This window comes from Convolutriloba macropyga, chromosome 11 (genome assembly GCF_964194025.1).
Source record: "Convolutriloba macropyga chromosome 11, txConMacr16.3, whole genome shotgun sequence".
NCBI lineage: Eukaryota > Metazoa > Xenacoelomorpha > Acoela > Convolutidae > Convolutriloba > Convolutriloba macropyga.
The window spans coordinates 3,053,679-3,070,792 of NC_134478.1; the positions used below are offsets into that span (position 1 = coordinate 3,053,679).

At 39.9% G+C, this 17,114-nt stretch overlaps 1 protein-coding gene across 1 annotated transcript in view; it reads left to right on the plus strand.

Moving 5' to 3' along the window:
- Nucleotides 1–4,645: 4,645 nt before the first annotated feature.
- LOC142349896 (cytoplasmic 60S subunit biogenesis factor ZNF622-like) overlaps nt 4,646–17,114 on the plus strand; it is a 28,809-nt gene continuing 16,340 nt past the window's right edge. Inside the window, exons 1-4 of the mRNA XM_075401742.1 lie at nt 4,646–4,749; nt 5,484–5,720; nt 6,342–6,771; nt 14,183–14,342. Coding sequence (XP_075257857.1) covers nt 4,648–4,749; nt 5,484–5,720; nt 6,342–6,771; nt 14,183–14,342 — 929 coding nt within the window. The 5' untranslated portion in view covers nt 4,646–4,647. The remainder of the gene's footprint in view (nt 4,750–5,483; nt 5,721–6,341; nt 6,772–14,182; nt 14,343–17,114) is intronic.

Sequence of the window (17,114 nt, forward strand, 5' to 3'; positions counted from 1 at the left end):
AGGTCACTGTGATGAAACGAAACTACCGAGAGAGAGAAAGAGAGAGAAAGACTTAATTCCCAATTAAGGGCCATTAACCAAAACTAAAATAAATTAATTTCTACTATTTGACATTTACAAAGCTCGTGCAAGTGGGGCAATTGCAACAAACAAACCATGAAAACAGGGATTGAAACATGCGATTATGGATTCAAAATTTTCAACAATCTTGTTGATCTTGAAGTAGTCATCATCGATTCTCCCTTGACGATAGAAAAAGTTGATCATGTTGATGGACCGTTTGTAGAAAGATCCAAGGGCTACTTTACGTTTGAGTTTGAACTTTTTTTTCCGTCTTCTTGTCACACCAAGAGATAAAACTTCAACATTATCACAGAAGTCGCTCAATAGCTTCCTTTGAGCCAAGAGAAGGAACAGTCGGCAGTCCTCAACTTGGATTCGGAAGGCGATTGGTAGGATTTTATGTGTGAGAAGAGTGTCCATGTAGTTCGTAGAACTCCCGTAAAACCATCTCAAGTACTTTTCTTGGATATTCTTAAACGCCCGAGATCTGCAAGTGAAAAGCAACAGATTTGAGAACCATAGAGGAGTATTGGAACAACATAGGCGACGTAGAGCTGGTACTTGATATGTGATGGAGTGCTCCAAGGTATAGTATTTTTAAGCTTGTAGAAAGCTATGCGGCTGTTGGTGACTTTACATTGAGTGTGCGTGTTCCATTTTTACTTTCTGTTGACATAAACTCCAAGATTCTTCACGCAATCTTGTTGTGGAATTGTGATGTTGGCGTACTCTAACATGGGCTTGACAGTCCCAAAAGACATACGTAGGCTCTTTTTGGCATTGACTAACATCCCGTTTGCTTGATTCCAACTGCAGAAACGGACAAGATCATCATTGAAATTCAAGGAGTTGAAAACTAGTTTCGCGTCATCAGCAGATAACCACATAATACTCTCCAGAAGAATACACGGCAGGTCTTTGATAAAAATCAAGAAGAGCAAGGGCCCAAGTACTGAATCCTGGGGTACGCCCCTCAATACTCTTGTGTGCATCGAAGAAAACCCGTTGATTCGTACTGCTTGAAATCTTCCGAGAAGGTAACTTTCAAAGAAGGAAACCAAATTCGAGTCCAGACCAATTTTTGGGAGTTTTACAAGTAGAACGGAATGTGGCAAACGATCGAAGCATTTCTCGTAATCGAAGTATATTAAGAATAATATGTCTCCTTTGTTGAGATAGAGGTAGTTGACGTATAATAGAAGCTGACAAATCGTAGATTTTTCAGACTGGGAACCATACTGTCTCGGATAAATTTCATTCTTGATTAGATCAATAAGAAACTTGTGAAGTAACTGCTCGAATAACAGTGAGATGTTTGGCAGTAGACTAATTGGACGGTAATTGGTGATGTCGTTTCGGCAAGCTACCTTGTGAATAGGTTTAATAAATGAAGACTTCCATATTTCGGGGAATTGGCAGTTCAGGATTACGCAATTGAAGACGATCCGGAACAACGTTGCAACAAGACCATAGCATTTTTTCAATAGTTCTTTCGAGAAGTCATCATGGGTCTCAAAAGTGCAAGCGGTGCTGTTTAGAATTACTTGTAGAATATCGGAGCCGCTAAATGAGCCACAGAAGTCATTGAAGAAAATAAGTCCTTGGCTGTTATCTGGTGTCCTTGTTTCGTACAAGTTAGTGTTGAAATTCGAAGCAAGTAAATCATTGAAAGCAATTGCAACGTCAATCCAAGAAAGGAGTTTCGATGTACTGGAAAACATTGGATGCGGAAGAAATTTATCCTTGAAGCTTTCAATGAGTTTGAAGCAAGAATCCAGGTTGGAAGTAAATTTCCCAGATATGTTGAACACCTTGTCCAATTCCAAAGATTTCTCAAGGGTGTCTTCGAGGTTCCGCTCGACATTTTGACCAGAATGATACTTTCTCTTCCCAGAATTACTCAGAATGCACAGTATGGGATTAGTAGTAGGTTGGTAGAGAAACACTTTTTCTGGTTACGCTCCGAACACTGTTTGACACTAACATGCAGATGGTGATAGAAATCGGCGAGCGTGTCCGCAGAACGATAGTTGAAGAAGGTGTAATCTTGCCATAGTGAGCAAAAAATAACAATGCCTGGCTCAGTAAAAGCATAATTTTGGATTCTACTAGAGGAGTGTGAGGACTTCGTGATTATCTTTGCTGATATGGGAGCACGATCTGAGAACCGAGTAAGTGGAAGGACGTGGCAGTCGAAACAGCCGGTGATAGATTAGGGGACGACAATGTTGTCGAGGGAGTTGCCACGGTTGAGAGTGGAGCTGAGGATAGTATGTAGAAGGTAGACCAAAATAAAGAGGACAAGACGATCGTCAACTTTGATCAAGGCTGATGTAAAAAAGTCGAGGTTGACAGAATTGCCAAGGATCTTCGCACATAATGTGTTGGAGTGTTCTGTAAAATCAGAGTCACGTCATGTCGTCCTTGTTTGAAGTCTTGTCTTCCGACAACCGAAAACGATCCCCAAGCTGACAAGTCACTGTTTTCAAGCGTCGTTTCTAGCCATGTCTCGGTGAGAAAAGCGAAGTGTGGTTGGTGTTTATGCATGTAAGCTCGTTTTTCTAACGATAGCATTCCTCGACAGTTCAGAAGAAGAAAACAAACGTAAAGGTCATTAGCTAGTTAATTGTCTTTAATTGGCTTTGTTAGAACATCTGGGGCTTTGGAGTGGTCCAAAACCGTGTTCCCATGATAAAGTTTCAAGTTCAAAATTTTCATCTCGTGCTTGGGGATGCTTAGGTTTGATAGCTCGGAACGCAAATTGAGCAGTTGTTTCTCCAGGGCACTTTTCCGGAGTTAGCTTTGGTTTCAGAAAAAACTTGGTGTTCTTCAGCATATAGGACTTCGACAGGGCCATCCGTTTGTCCCATTGACTTTGGAAAGTCACTAATACTGGTCTGTGCTTATGATCAAAAGTGAACTTGTCAATTAGGTGGACGTCTTCGATGGCGCAAATGGACGGATCTACTTTTTCAATCAAATTTTCAGCTGTAGAAATGTCCTTCGGAAGACTTCAACGTTGGCTCATGTTCTTCGATCCCAAATACTAGTATTGAGCGGTCGAAAATGGAGTTTTCGAGAAGTTTTGGTGTCACTGCACGCAGCTCAGGCGGGTTCCGACACTTCAACTTTGAGTTTGTTGACCTCTGATGAAGACAAATTGACCAAGTACTTTATCCACGTCAATCCACGTGTGATCTCGTTAACGGATACGAAATTCTTCTTCAGCTCGTCAACACTTTCATGAAGTTTCCGGACTTTGTCAACTTTGGGAGATGACATAGAGAGCGCTTCTAGTTGGAGATTCACAAACCCACAAAGCCAAACCAATACTTGAACTTTTTTCAAGTGAGTTAACAGGGCTGCTGGAACAGAAGTACATTTTAGGTGGCACCAGAAGTAACACCTATGGCATTGTAGAGCTCCATGTCCATTATATTTGACCTGCAGTGCGCAATGACCGCATGGGTCCCTACTGGAGTTGGATCTTGGAGGCATTTCAAAGTCAAGTCCCGAAGTCGAGATCTCGTTGCCCTCGAAACACGTAAGTCAAGGACGCAGAAAACCCAACAAAGAACAAAACAATGAACTAAACTCAAGTCTTCGTTGGCTGACGTTCTACTTGTGCTGTCTTTCTTTTCGTGGAAGATGGGCGTTTCCGATAACCACGCTTCCTCTGGGCTAATCAACGAAGGTCTTTCGAGTTATTTAGGACGGTTGATAGAAATTTCAATTCAAAGTAAGCTGGTGGATGAACATGACGAATGTCTTCAACAATAGCAATATCTCTCCGTTTTCGAGTGGAAAGCAAACGGTTCCTGATGTCGATGGCACTACTTGAGAATTTCTCAATTGCTCCAGTATGTTAGGAGCCGAAGATCTCGCGGTGTAAACAATAGCACTTTGTCGAGGTTTGAATTGTTCGATGAGACTCAACAACTTGTCAATGCGACAAATGCGACAAGCCCGATTATTGTTTGAATGATGTTTCGTGAGGGCATTGTTAATTATATCGTGCCAGATAACAATGGACTTTTTGGATAACGTACCTTTTTGCCGAAGATATTGCAGTCTGTTAAGGGGCTTACGTGACCAGGGGTTGAGGCTCATTCCAGGGACTGCGAAACAGAATCGTCGCAGGAACGTCTTCAGCCCGTAGGGAGCAGCTTTGATGGCGTTTCGTAAACAGCTGGCGCCCACAATGAAGACATTTCAGAAGTAGAAATTCAAAATACTCTGAAATTACACGTGATAAACTTATCAAATATTTCTATTTATTTATCTGTTTATCACAACAATTAGTCAAAAATTCATCCTCTGTCATTGTTTATGAGAGTGGGCTGAACGGCTCCAAAAGGATTCTCCTACTGACGTTTGAGCTGATAAATTAGACACTCCTGCCAAGTTGTATCATTTTTCAATAAAGAAATATTTTGCAACATCAAATATAAACAAGCGTAAATGCTCTGATGCGTGCTATTTATATACTGTTTTCATCAATTCTGAGCAATAAACTCTGTGTATATACGGATAACTACAATTTTTAAAGTAAAAATGTTGCGAATTTTTAATTTTTTAGAGACTATGCCTTTAACCTGTCTTGCCTGTCGGACAGTTTTTGGAAGCAGTGAGTTGCAGCGAGAACATTATCACACTGAATGGCATCGCTACAATTTAAAGAGAAAAGTAGGTATCAGCTTTGAGTGAAGGAATTAGGGATTTTTCTATCTCCCATTATAGGGGACATTTTGTCTTTTATGTCTTCAGGCGCAGTGCTATTTTTTACGGGCTATTTAACAAAAAATTGGGATTCTAAAAATTGGGATAAGGAAACTATTCTGTTTCGCCCCGCCCCCAGTGTTTGTTTTTTATGACCCCCAGTTACAAATTCTGTTGTTATATAGCATGGTACTATGTAAGAAAATAGCACGTGCGTCGGGGGGTCATAAAAATTTTATGCTCACTAAGCTGGAGGGGCCGAAACAGAATAGATCCAAAAATTGCAAGTGAGGGTCGTAAAAAACACGGGGGGGGGGGGGGGGGGTGTTGAAACAATAGTAGTAGTAGTAGTAGTAAAAGACTTAAATTCCAAGAGGAATACATAGTAAAAGAAAGACATGACAGTACAAATTAACAAAGCACAGTAGCAAATTAAGATCTGCAGTCCACACAGCGACATTTAAGAAAATATGTACATGGCCGAAAGTAATTAAAAGAAAGTGTTTTGGCTATGAGAAAATTATCTAAATTCTTACAAAAAATATTGAAAGATGACCTAAAGTCAATGACGTTGATAGAAATTAAGTAATTGGCGGAGTGGATAGTTCGACTAAGAAAACAGTTGTCGGTTTTGAATTTTTTGTTACATAGACCCGGAACTAGTTAAAAGTCGAGAATGTATGACATTAGTTAGTGTCTAGGTGGTTGAGCTGCCCCCAGTGAGCCGCGAAGAATTCGAATTAAAGCGGCTAACGGCTGAATTGAACAGCAAACCGACTTCTGGAGGGAGAGGGCCAAAGTCAACTGTACCGACGTCACATTTTAATCCTGAGAATCAGCAATTGAGATGTACTGTCTGTCAGAAGAATTTTCAGTCGACAAAAGCGCTGAACAATCACCTTCAGAGTAAAAAGCATATCGAGAATCAGAAAAAAGAGGTAACGTTTGCCCACAAAATCCCCAACACCTCCCGCTCTTAACTGATTACATAGCTCAAAACATGATGCCCATTCGGGTCTTTAGCGTATTCGCGGCCGCCAATAAAAACATCTTTTCAAGTTAATTGTTATTAGGTTAAGATTTAACGCTGTAATACATTTAAATGCTAATACATTTGAACTTAATTAAATTTTTAATTCTCATGACGCAGCTCAAAAAGAGTGAAGAGTGCCTTGTCTTTAAAATTACATACGATGCAGTGATGTCTCTTAGTAGGGGATCACTCCTCGTCTATTGAATTAAGAGCAAACCCCCTCTTTATATACTGCTTAAGATAATAAGCAGTTAAAACTCTTTTCAAAAGAACTTTAACAGAGTTTTTGCAACGTCAGCATGAAAATTTTTATATATAGTGGAACGAACAGCTTAAGGGGTAACATCAGTTAGTAACCAGAAGAATAATGTATAATTTTGATTATTTCAATAAATATTCCTGATTATTCTGAAGGCATGTAAACTTGAACCTTTCGGTTATATTATTAATTTACATGTTTGAAAAAAAAATAAAAATACATTTGAACTTTAATAAATTTTGGTTTTTAAATATTGAATTGGCGTAGGTATCGAGGCAAAGCAGCCGAACTGAATCCAGAAGAACAAGCGAATCCTTCGACATTTCAACTCAACTAGCGGCCGAGATCAACACTTCAACCGACTGCGTCCAGTTGGTGGCAAAACAAGAGAAGCTTCCTGTCGTTCCGACATCGAATCCCGAAATAAACAATCCAAATACACAGGAATTCGAAGATGAAGAATGGGAGTCTGAAGATGAAGAGGATTGGGAAGAGATGGAATATGACGAAGAGGAGGAAACGGAAGCTTTCGTGCGTAAAATATGCAAATTTGACCCAAGGCAGTGCGTGTTTTGCTTTAAAGAATGTTCATTTGAAAATGTCGAAGAATGTTTAACGCACATGGAGCAAGCGCATAGTTTCTTTGTGCCCTACATCCATTTGGTAGCTGATTGTGGACAGCTGTTCTCTTATTTGCGTGAGTTGTGTTTTTGTTTCTCAATTGACCCACTAGTTGAACACCTGAATTTCAAAATTAAATAAAGGCCTCTTAATTTTTAATTGCTCTCAAACGAAGTTTGAAGCAATAATAGCAGTCCTGTGGTCTTTTTTTATGCGTTTTTTTGCTTGACCGATTTTTCATCTGACCCATTTGACTTTTTGTCCCCAAAAACGGGATAAACAGGTAGCGCCCTGAGGGCATTAAGTTCTCTTAGAGCCTTTCAGCTCAATAGTCTTCAAGTAAAGTGGAGGGCCTTAAGTGGCCGAGCAGCTCTCTTAGAGCATCTTGACCAACTTGCTTATAAGATTGATTTGACAATAGTGAATTCACAAACTTTGGTTTCAGCGGTAAATTAGCGTGGAAACATATGAGCTAAAGTTAGAAATCAAATCATGCAAAAAGAAGTCAAATTAAGAATCAATGAAATATTGAAGCTTGAACCTCAACACTCCGCGACAAGAAGAGGGCACGCTTTAAAATTAGGGCTGAAACTGAATACTCTGGTGATAATTTAAAACTGATATAACCTTTAGAGTTGGTGACCTATAATCTCTTTTGTACTTGTTGCCCTTCTCTTTGCATTGTAAGCTGCATTGTTTGTTAGGCAATCTTGTCAGCTGCTGATTACTTGTTTTGAGCGGATCGTTTTGATTAATGTGGCACCTGATGTTTTTCTGAGTTGCAATTCGTTATCATTCGGTGGCTTGAATTTTGAAATATAATTGACCTTTTTTGTCAGAATATACACTCCTCCCACACAGCGAGAGAGAAGGTTAAAATTTTGTTTTATGTTGAATAACTGGTTCTCAGGAGATGAATGTCGTGATAATCTCAGTAAGGGGTTGATTTCTTTTGGATTTTGCTCTGCTCCTTGTGTTGTTCAGTTCGTCTTCATCTTTTGCTCTTGACAATTTTACTACAGGGCGAGTCAAGGTACTTGTTGCCGAATGAATGTAAAATTATCTTGGTATTCCGCCGGCTCCATAATGATTTTTTGTTATCCGTCCGAGGGGCCAAATACCTCTTGGCACAAACTAATTCAGAATCCAGACTAAATCGCCCGCCTTGAGTTCTGACTGCTCTCTCCATTTTTCTTTGCTTATTAGGTCTGAAGTGTACTCTTTGCAGTGTTTTCCAGAAATGCTCCAAAAGCGTTAAATCCTTCTTGCTGAAATTTTTAAATTTTGCTGTGAGACTGGTTAGAGTTAGATGTGGTCGTCTAAGAATGAAGCGGTTGGGTGTTAGGGCTTCTTCCTCGTTATCAGAAGAAGCAGAAGTTATGGTGCGGAAGTTTTGAAATTGTCTGCCTCCAGTTGCTGACTGAAGACAGAAATATCTGCCTGCAGTTGCTAACTTCGTAAGATTGTGACGTGTTCTCTTTGCTGTTTGAATTATTCTCTCCCATATACCTCAAAAATGTGGAGCAAGCGGTTGATTCATTTTCCAAAAAATGTTCTGCTGTAATAATTTTTAAGCAATATAGTTGTCAATGCGGAAACTATCCAAGTTCATGACCTTTTTTTGATGCTGTAAAATTTTTTCCGTCTGCGGAGATTATTATCTCTGGGTATCCTCTCCTTGATACGAGACGTCTAATTGCCGGTAAACAACTGTCGGGGTCTAGACTATGGTAAACTTCCAAGTGAGCTGCACGGGTTACTTACTAAACACGTGAAAATGCAGATGTTCTTTTTTTCAAGCTTGTGAGTTTATTATGCTCATTATAGAGGGGTACAAAGTAATCTACTCCTACATTTATGAATGGGTATTGTTTTTGTGCGTGAGCAAAGCGAGAGTGCGGAAGATCAGACATCATTTGTGTATTATTGAGAAACAAATCAGGCTGATTCTTCTTTGAAATCTTCGAAAACCTTTGATTAAAGTCTGCTGCAGGTACGCTATGAAAAACTTCTCACCCATTTGACAGCTGTTAGTGTGAGCTTCTTGAGCAATTAACTGATTGACATATTCCTTGATGTCCTGTATCATGGGCTGATTTTGATTCTAAAGTATTGGTGCATGTTTCAGCCTTCCCTTGGTTCGCAAAACTTCATTTTCATCCAAAAATGGATTGAATTGAAGAACTGCATTGTCCAGTTTGCATGCTATTGTTTTTCTAAAACTTTTTTGTTGTGAAAATTTCATTAATGGGCGTCATTCTGGCTGTTTAATGTATTTCTTTTTTGCAAAGTGTTTGTTGCTTTGTACACGGTTGTTGTCCTTCTGAGCAGTCAATTTCGAACTTGAAAATTTTGTTGATTTGTCGACTGGGCTCACACTTTAGTTAATACTAAATTGGTAGCTGCTAAAAATTTTTGATCAAAGCTCCAGTGTTCTGGGTCTTGAAAAGGAAACTTGTAGCTACTTCTCTTCGAGCTCTATTGCTTTCAAAAATCTGGTTCATGGTGTGCAGGGCTAAATTTTCCGGATACATGTTTCCATTTCTCTGCTTGAGAATGATCCAAAATTTTGTTGACATGGTTAGCTACGAAAACTTTTCATCGTGACTTTATCCGTCCTAATGCTGCAGTTTTATCCGTCCAGAAGTGAACTGAGAAGAAATTAATGTCATTTCTGGTCTACGAAACTGGCTAGTTCCGCTCTCATTGTGACTGCCTTAACTTCAAGTTTAGGTGTACTTGTTTGCTTTGTCGGGGCTACTCGGGAATTGCAAATGGCATAGTTCACAGTCACACTTCGTTCATTAGTTGTAGATCTCATTTAAATAACCGCTGAGTTTGCTATATTTGAGGCATCTTTAAATACATAAAGCTGCATACTTTTCGTTGGTCCTGTTACAAGGCATCTTTTTCGTAATTTCTGGCATGCTGTTGAATTTGTAAATTCATTTCTGCAGGTCAGTATAAAATTCGGCTGGTACTTCTTGATCCCATTTTTTGCCTTGTTTAAGGACTGCTTGAAGAAGCTTCGAATTCGTGTTGCAAATAGCGTTATCATCCCCAATGGGTCGAACAGCAAAGGTGCTGTTGACGAGAGTTGTCTCTGTTGTATTTGTTCAATTTTGATGTCTAAATTGGGTTTCCTAAATATGTGAACAAAGCGGACAATTCTTGGGAGTTGATCCTTTGTTCGAATTTTCCCCTTGGTTGTACTATCTGATAGAAAGAATTTTTGTTATGAGTCCGTGGCATATCTTCGCACGCTTCGGCATACTTGTCTGTCCAATCTTTAAACTGAATCTGATTTAGATTAACAAGTTCTTTGCGCATGACTTTTTCGTTCCACTTTTATAATTGCAGGAGATAGTTTTTCTTTGGCTACTCTCAGAACGACGGATGATTCCAGGTCTGGTTTAAACTCGTGAAAATTTACACTAATTGTCTGACAAAAGCTGGAAATGAGATGAAGCTGTCTCAGTTGTCTGTCGAAGGCTTGGGCAAGCGTTCCAGTTTGTCAGGATGTATTGTTGATTTGAAATAACGATACCACTCGTGCCATTTGAGGGGTCTCCATTGTATGTTTTCAATTTTGTCTTTGGCAAGTTGATGTTTATGTGGGGGTGTCTCTGATTTGGAATAAAAATGAATTTGCAAAAATGTGTGTTGGTTGAATTGGTTGTATGATTTTCAGGTAATTGTTTTGCAGATTCAAAGTGAACTGCGGTGCGGGTTGTCTGACATTGGAGCTCTCTTCGTAACTCTGCACCCTGTTCTCTCTGATTTCGTGTATCGCATGAGACTTGCTCCGGCAAGACCTCGTTTGTTATTCCGTGTCAGTTGGGTCTTGGTGCTGTTAGTTGGCTGTAGTTTGCCTCTGTCAACATATTTTCATTGTAACAAGGTTGGTTCCTATTCTTTTGTTCCTGTCACTTGTTTGTTTTTATTTGAAGCGGGAATTGACAAAGTTGTTTGGAAATTTTCCTGTTCTGCTGTTTGTTGGTGAATTGTATTTCCCACAAAAGTTGCAGTTTGGACGCTTTGTTCTTTGAAGAAACCTTCGTAAAACATTTTTCGTTTCTCTTCATTGCTGTCACTGTCATCAAAGCTGTCCTGTGAGGGACAATATGTACTATCGTTTTGCGCTATGAACGTTTTTGAATGTCTGAGTTGTTTGTCTGGACCGAAGTTTTGATGTTGATTGGGGATTTTTATTGTTTTTATTGGATTTCACAAAGTGAAGTGGTTCCTTAAACTCATTAGGTCAATCTGTTTCGAAGCGCTCGTTGTGTTGATTGTTGTCGGTTCGCTCGGAAAGGTCAGTCTGTCGTTCGTTTCCTTCGTTTGATTCTTTAGGTTGACTATTGGAGGTCTGTTCAACAATTGTACCAAAATACCCCCGTTATAAACTGTTGCGGTTCCAATCTATTGATTGGTTACTAGTTGTCCTGCACTGTCGTTAGCTGTATTTTCTACAAGTTGTCCAATATTACGCTTGCAAGATTTATTCGACGCAACTGAATCTGTGCCCTTTTTATCGCTGACTGTCAGATGAAGAATTGTCGGTGTCGTTTTGAAAACTCAATAATTGGTATCTATCAATGCTGAATCCGATTTCTTTTGAGACAGCACATCATGTAGTGTTTCTATTGGTCAATGTTGGGTATGAGTCATGTTGATGTGATAGAGATTGCATTTTGCAGACTGTTATCTGATGATAATTCTCTAGAGATGTTAAAGGAATTATTTCTGCTGCATAACTTGGCGCATACGAAAATGTTTTTGTTATAGAATTGTCTCCTAAAGCATCAACTGTGTTCATTTTTGATTTTGTCAAACCGCTTTGAATTTTCTCTCATTTGAGGAATGTCATTGTGTGTTCACTTAAGCAGTTGGCAAGTGTGGTGTTTTCGTTGGTTGTAAGGGTAAACTCGGAGACATTGTCCAAAAGTTTGTCCAAATATGCCTTCTGTTCCAGCAGGGTGTCATACGTGAGTTGAAGAACGTCAAGATCATCATTCTGGTTTTTTCCTCAATGAAGTTTTGAACTAATGAACCCCACTCAACTTCACGTTTCACGATTTTTTGGATCGATCTCTTTCCTTTTATTTGTTTTGGTGCCATTTGTTTCAGTCTGTTGGCCGTTTGGAATTGTTCATATTATCGTTTTTAACTGGCAAAAATTCTTGCTTGGTGCTGAATTAGTTTGCAGTTTTGAACAGTTCTGAGCAAATTAAAATTGCACTATCAAAGAGAGGCACTGACTTGTTGCGCGCAAGAGTATTCAGTGTTACTTGAGGTTGGGAAAAGCTGCTCTTTCTACTTCCGTTGTCTGTTTTTGAAGTATTCTTCGAACTGTATGCAGCGTTATGGATGAGAGGTCTTTTTATGGTCAGCCTATATGCTGATAAAGGATTATTTTACTTTTTCGAAAGAGAATTCCTTTGGTATGTTATGTTAAATTAGCAAAAATATCTCAAACCCGAGTTTGCTTTTGTTAGTGTTGTGATATTAGTGAAGGTATGGTCTGAGTTTCTTATATCCTAAGCATGGTTTGGTCTGTTTGACTTGTTAGATAGTCAGAGAACGTCATTTTTTTAATGGAAAAAAAATTGAAATTTTTTTGTTATCGACTTTTGATACTGACGGTTGCTACTTGACGTTTAAATCTTTTCTGCAAAATCGTTCAACATGAAACCATTTGAGACACTTGAAGCATTGTATGCTAAATGTAGTACAATTGTTTCTGCATATACTGCATTGAAAGTCTTCAAGACTTTTTGCTTGTTTGAGAGCCTTTTTTGTGAGGCATTACTTTTAAACTGCTCAGTGGCACCTCACGGAACCTGGGGACAGCTTAAAACAATACATTAGGGGTGCCTCAATGCCACAACTTTTTGGGGGGACTTCTTTTTAAGTTCAATATAACAGCCAAATAAATGGAATGATGTAACCGGATATATTGAGTCCTTTATCTAGCTTCAGAGTGTTTTTCCACCCCAAAATAACATTCATGACGCAAAAAATGACAAGTTTTCTCGTTCTGAAATTTATTTTATGATGATTCTTTGATCTCAACGCTTTTCTTTAGTAAGGCAAAACTAGCGCACGTGCAGGATAAAGGATATATCAAGTTACATAGAGGAGGTGGAAATGAGCACGTGACAGAACAAACCAAAGCCTCCGTTTGTCCGTCAAGCTCAAAGAACACCCCGTTTTGTTTGACATTATTTTTGTGTGCAGGTTCCTGATATCGTACAAAAACCGCCATTTCTTGAACATGTTTCTTCAACTCGCCTCTTTTCTTTGTCTCTACTCTTGAAGACAGCTTCTATCTCTAGGACAGCCCTGTGTCTTGAATTCTTCGTACAATAATTAGTAGTTAAAGAACCAACGCTAAATCTGTAGTGTGATAACAAAACACGCCTCTGAGTTGCTGATCTTGCAATAATATGTAATAAGATCAAGAGACCTATTATAATAGGCAGATGTATTAATTCAAAACGCGGAAAGTTTTTCTCAATAAGTCCAGCGGCATGTCGAACTTGGCAAAATTGTGCTTAATTAGATCTTTTGCGCATCGGCTATCTCTTACAAAAAATGTCTGCGGAGCTGAAATTGTTTTTGGCACGCTAAACAGTCTAAGCGTGGACACCCTTCAGGGCTGCTTTAATTTCAAGCTACCCGTTTATCCCCTATCTCTACCGAAATAATCGATGTGTAATTCAGGTTGCTCCAGTAGAAACGCTGGTAGAAATTAAGGTCACAGATTCTTAAGTTGCATTGTTCTCTTCTCCGAGGCCCAACGGGCCTTCACATTTAACTCGTATCCTCATTCATTCCTGTATCGGTGCTGAATATACCGATTGCATGTTTGCGCTCTCTAATTGAAGCTTTTAACCAAATTTGTTACCAACTCTTTTTAAATCGTTCTAATGCTTTTTTGTCTGCTTCGTTTTTTGGAGCGCATAGACGAGTTTTTGTGACAAGTTGAACTAATCTTCGCACATCTGGTGAAGAAATTTTCGGCTGCTCCTTTGGGAGATTATTAGCACTGCTTACCTTTATAGAGTTTTCGCCTAATAGAATATCCAACGTACGCGCTCGAGTTCGTTGTTTTCTATCTTGGGGAAAAATTGGGTTCAATATCGGTTTGGAGCAACAATCAACGTTTAACATTACTGAGCCGTTTCACGTAGATTTCCTGAGTTCAAACATATATGCACAAAAAAACGAACAAATTTAAGATTCGACTTTCAGTGGGTGGCAAATTTTCCTCCGTTGTTTCTCCTAAATGACCTTTGATTTTTTAAACCTACGAATGCTCTATTGCGGGCAGTCTGTTGACTAGGTTTTTGATGGTCCCTGTTGCATATCAGTCTTTTTAAATGTACAAATGCTCTTTTGAGACCAGTTTAAAGATGTTTTCACTCGAGGAGAAGGAATAAAATCGCCGTGTTCCTAGCACGGAGAGTTCTGTTGTTGTTCAGATTACAAAGTGGAAGTGTTGCATCAATGTATCCTGTGTTCGAAGAGAAGCAAACAGTTCAGAGATGGGGGTGCTGTGAGAAAACACATGTTCGATAAGGGACACCACCGAATGGCACACGATTCTCCCGAACAGTTCCTGGAATACGTCCACTTTTACTAGTAAGTGAAAATGAATAAATTAGTTCCTGATTTGAAGGACTTTACTTCAATTGTTTTTGAGTATTTCGCATTATAACCCCCCACAAAATTATAGCCCCCGTAATGGGATACTTAGTATTTTGGGGATATACCCAATTTGTTCAATCTCTGTTATTGCAACTCTTTCATGCAAAGTAGGGGAATAGCAACTTAGCTACTGATTAGACTCATGTTACTAGAACATTTTAAAATGTTTTATTGATGGCTGGAATCATTTGAATTTTCGAGTAATTTTCATCACTTGAGTTTTTGATTTCTTAGATATCACTATGTGATTATGATATCTGTTATGTTCACAGATCAAAAACTGATTTGAACTGTTTCAAAAACAAAACCACAATTTTGAAATGCTATCAACAGTTTTTGTTTTTCTCTGTTGTTCTCTAAGCCCAAATATTGACCTGTTTTTATACTCTTTTATACTGCTATCTGTGAATGTTGTTCTGCTCATCAATTGATATCACCGTTTCCGAGATGAAAATTGCAAAAAAATTAATTTTTGAGAAATATTGATTAATCAATATAATGGGTAAAACTGACAAAAATGCAGTCTTTCGTAACTTTAATTCGTCGAGATCCTTAAACTACGATAAAGTCGAGTAGGAAACTGTATCTTACACATATCAAGGCAATAAGCACATCTAAATGGCCCGGCAAATCTAGCTGTATTTGCTAGCAGGTATTTTGTCTGAGCCGATTTTCGGCTCAGATTGGTCACCGATACGTTTTCGAAACATAAAAATATTAAGCCTAAAAAGAGCGCAATCGATTCAGTATATTAGTAGGCTCAACGAAAATTATGTTTAACGAACTTTTTCCGAGCTTTCTATGCCAAATAGAACGTATTTTGTGTGCATTTAATCTTTTCGTAAGGCTTACATCGTTAAGAGATTATGACGTAATACTTTCTCGCTGGATAGATTCTCGCTTTATTTAAATAGTGCATTTCAATCCTCGCTGCTCTTTTTATTTACTCAGTAACATCCTCCGGCCCGGAAGAAAATGTTGGGAGGATCGGTACAAGCTTAACGAGTGGGCGGACAAGCGATCCGGATGACGTGCGCAAGACGGCTGAGCGGGCGACGCTGTCGGAGCCGTACCGAATTTCTTCAATCCGAGCAGTTGGATAGTAACCCCTAGGGTTGCTTTCTTCAACGATCCAAACTAAATCACCGACCTTGAGGTGCTGCTCGGCAGGCGTCTGCCACTTAGATCTACGATTCAGTGCAGGTACATACTCCTTGAGCCAACGTGCCCAAATTGCATTGGCGTATGACTGTGCACGGGCGTACCGCTTACGATGATCAAACTCGTCGACGCCAACGATGGACGGAATTCTGGTTGCTTGGTTACCGAGTAGAAAATGATTAGGTGTTATTGCGCCTAGGTCGGACGGGTCGGCGCTTACGGGCGTTAAGGGACGTGAGTTTAGTGCGTATTCGACCAGACAAAAAGTAGTGTTCAACACCTCATCTGTGAGGCGACGCGTACCGAGGATGGTGTATAGTACTCTTTTAAAACTACGAACTAACCTCTCCCAGATGCCACCTTGGTGTGGCGCACTGGGTGGATTGAACCTCCACTTAATGCCCTTATGTGCGAGTTCGGCAGCGATATTAAGCGTATTCCACTTTTCCACACTTTCACGGAGCTCTTTCTCCGCTCCAATGAAGTTCGTACCATTATCCGACCAAATCATAGCAGGAGTAGCCCGACGGGAGACGAACCGCTCAACTCCCATTACACAGGAACTGGTGTCCGTGGACGGTACAACTTCAACATGGACAGCACGAGTAGTGAGACAAGTGAAGAGAAATCCCCACCTCTTCTCGGTAGTCCGACGAACTGTGACGTAGAATGGGCCGAAGTAATCAACCCCGGTGTTGGTAAAGGGAGGAGACTGGTATGCGAGTCTCTCCTTTGGGAGGTCTGCCATGATAGGCTGAATGGTTGCTGCACGGAACTTTCTACACAAGACGCAGTTTGATTTGATGGAACGCAGTGTGGAACGTAGTTTTAGGATGGCATAACGTTCTTGTACCTTTGACCTTAAGTAGTCGATGACCTGATGATGGTTCTTCAAATGAGTATGCCGCAGAAACAGTTGAACAAAAATATGACGCGCATCCAGCACGGTAGGATGCCTCGTGTCAAAGTCAATTTCCACTAGCCGTCGGAGTCGACCAGAGGAACGGATGAGACCATGAGGTCCAATAAACGGAGTAAACTGAGCAATGCGGCTGCTCTTCTTAACGGATTTGTTGTCAAGAAGATCCTTTCTTTCAGTATTAAAGGACTCTCCTTGAACCAAGTACTGGAGATGACGATCGGCTTCGTCAAGCTCAACAGGGTCGGCTATGCTGCCGTCTACGGTGCGGTAACTTTCATGAGATGGTAAAAGACGGAGCACATATGCGGTGACACGAAGTAATTTTTGATAAGAACTGAACTTATCAAACGGGATCAGATTAATGCTTTGTTCTTTTGAGGAATTGGTTACAGATGCGGCTAAAGATGAGATGGAGTCATCATCTTGTTCCTTGGTTACAACGCCGAGCTTGATGTTATCAACGACGTCAGTATTTGGTACAAAAGGGAATTGCTTAGTTCTCAAGAAGTCAGGACCCCTCACCCAGCTACTTGATTGCAAAACTTCAGCGGACATACCACGCGTGCCAGCGTCTGCCGGATTATCACAAGTGGCGACGTGGTTCCATTGGTCAACGCTGGTGT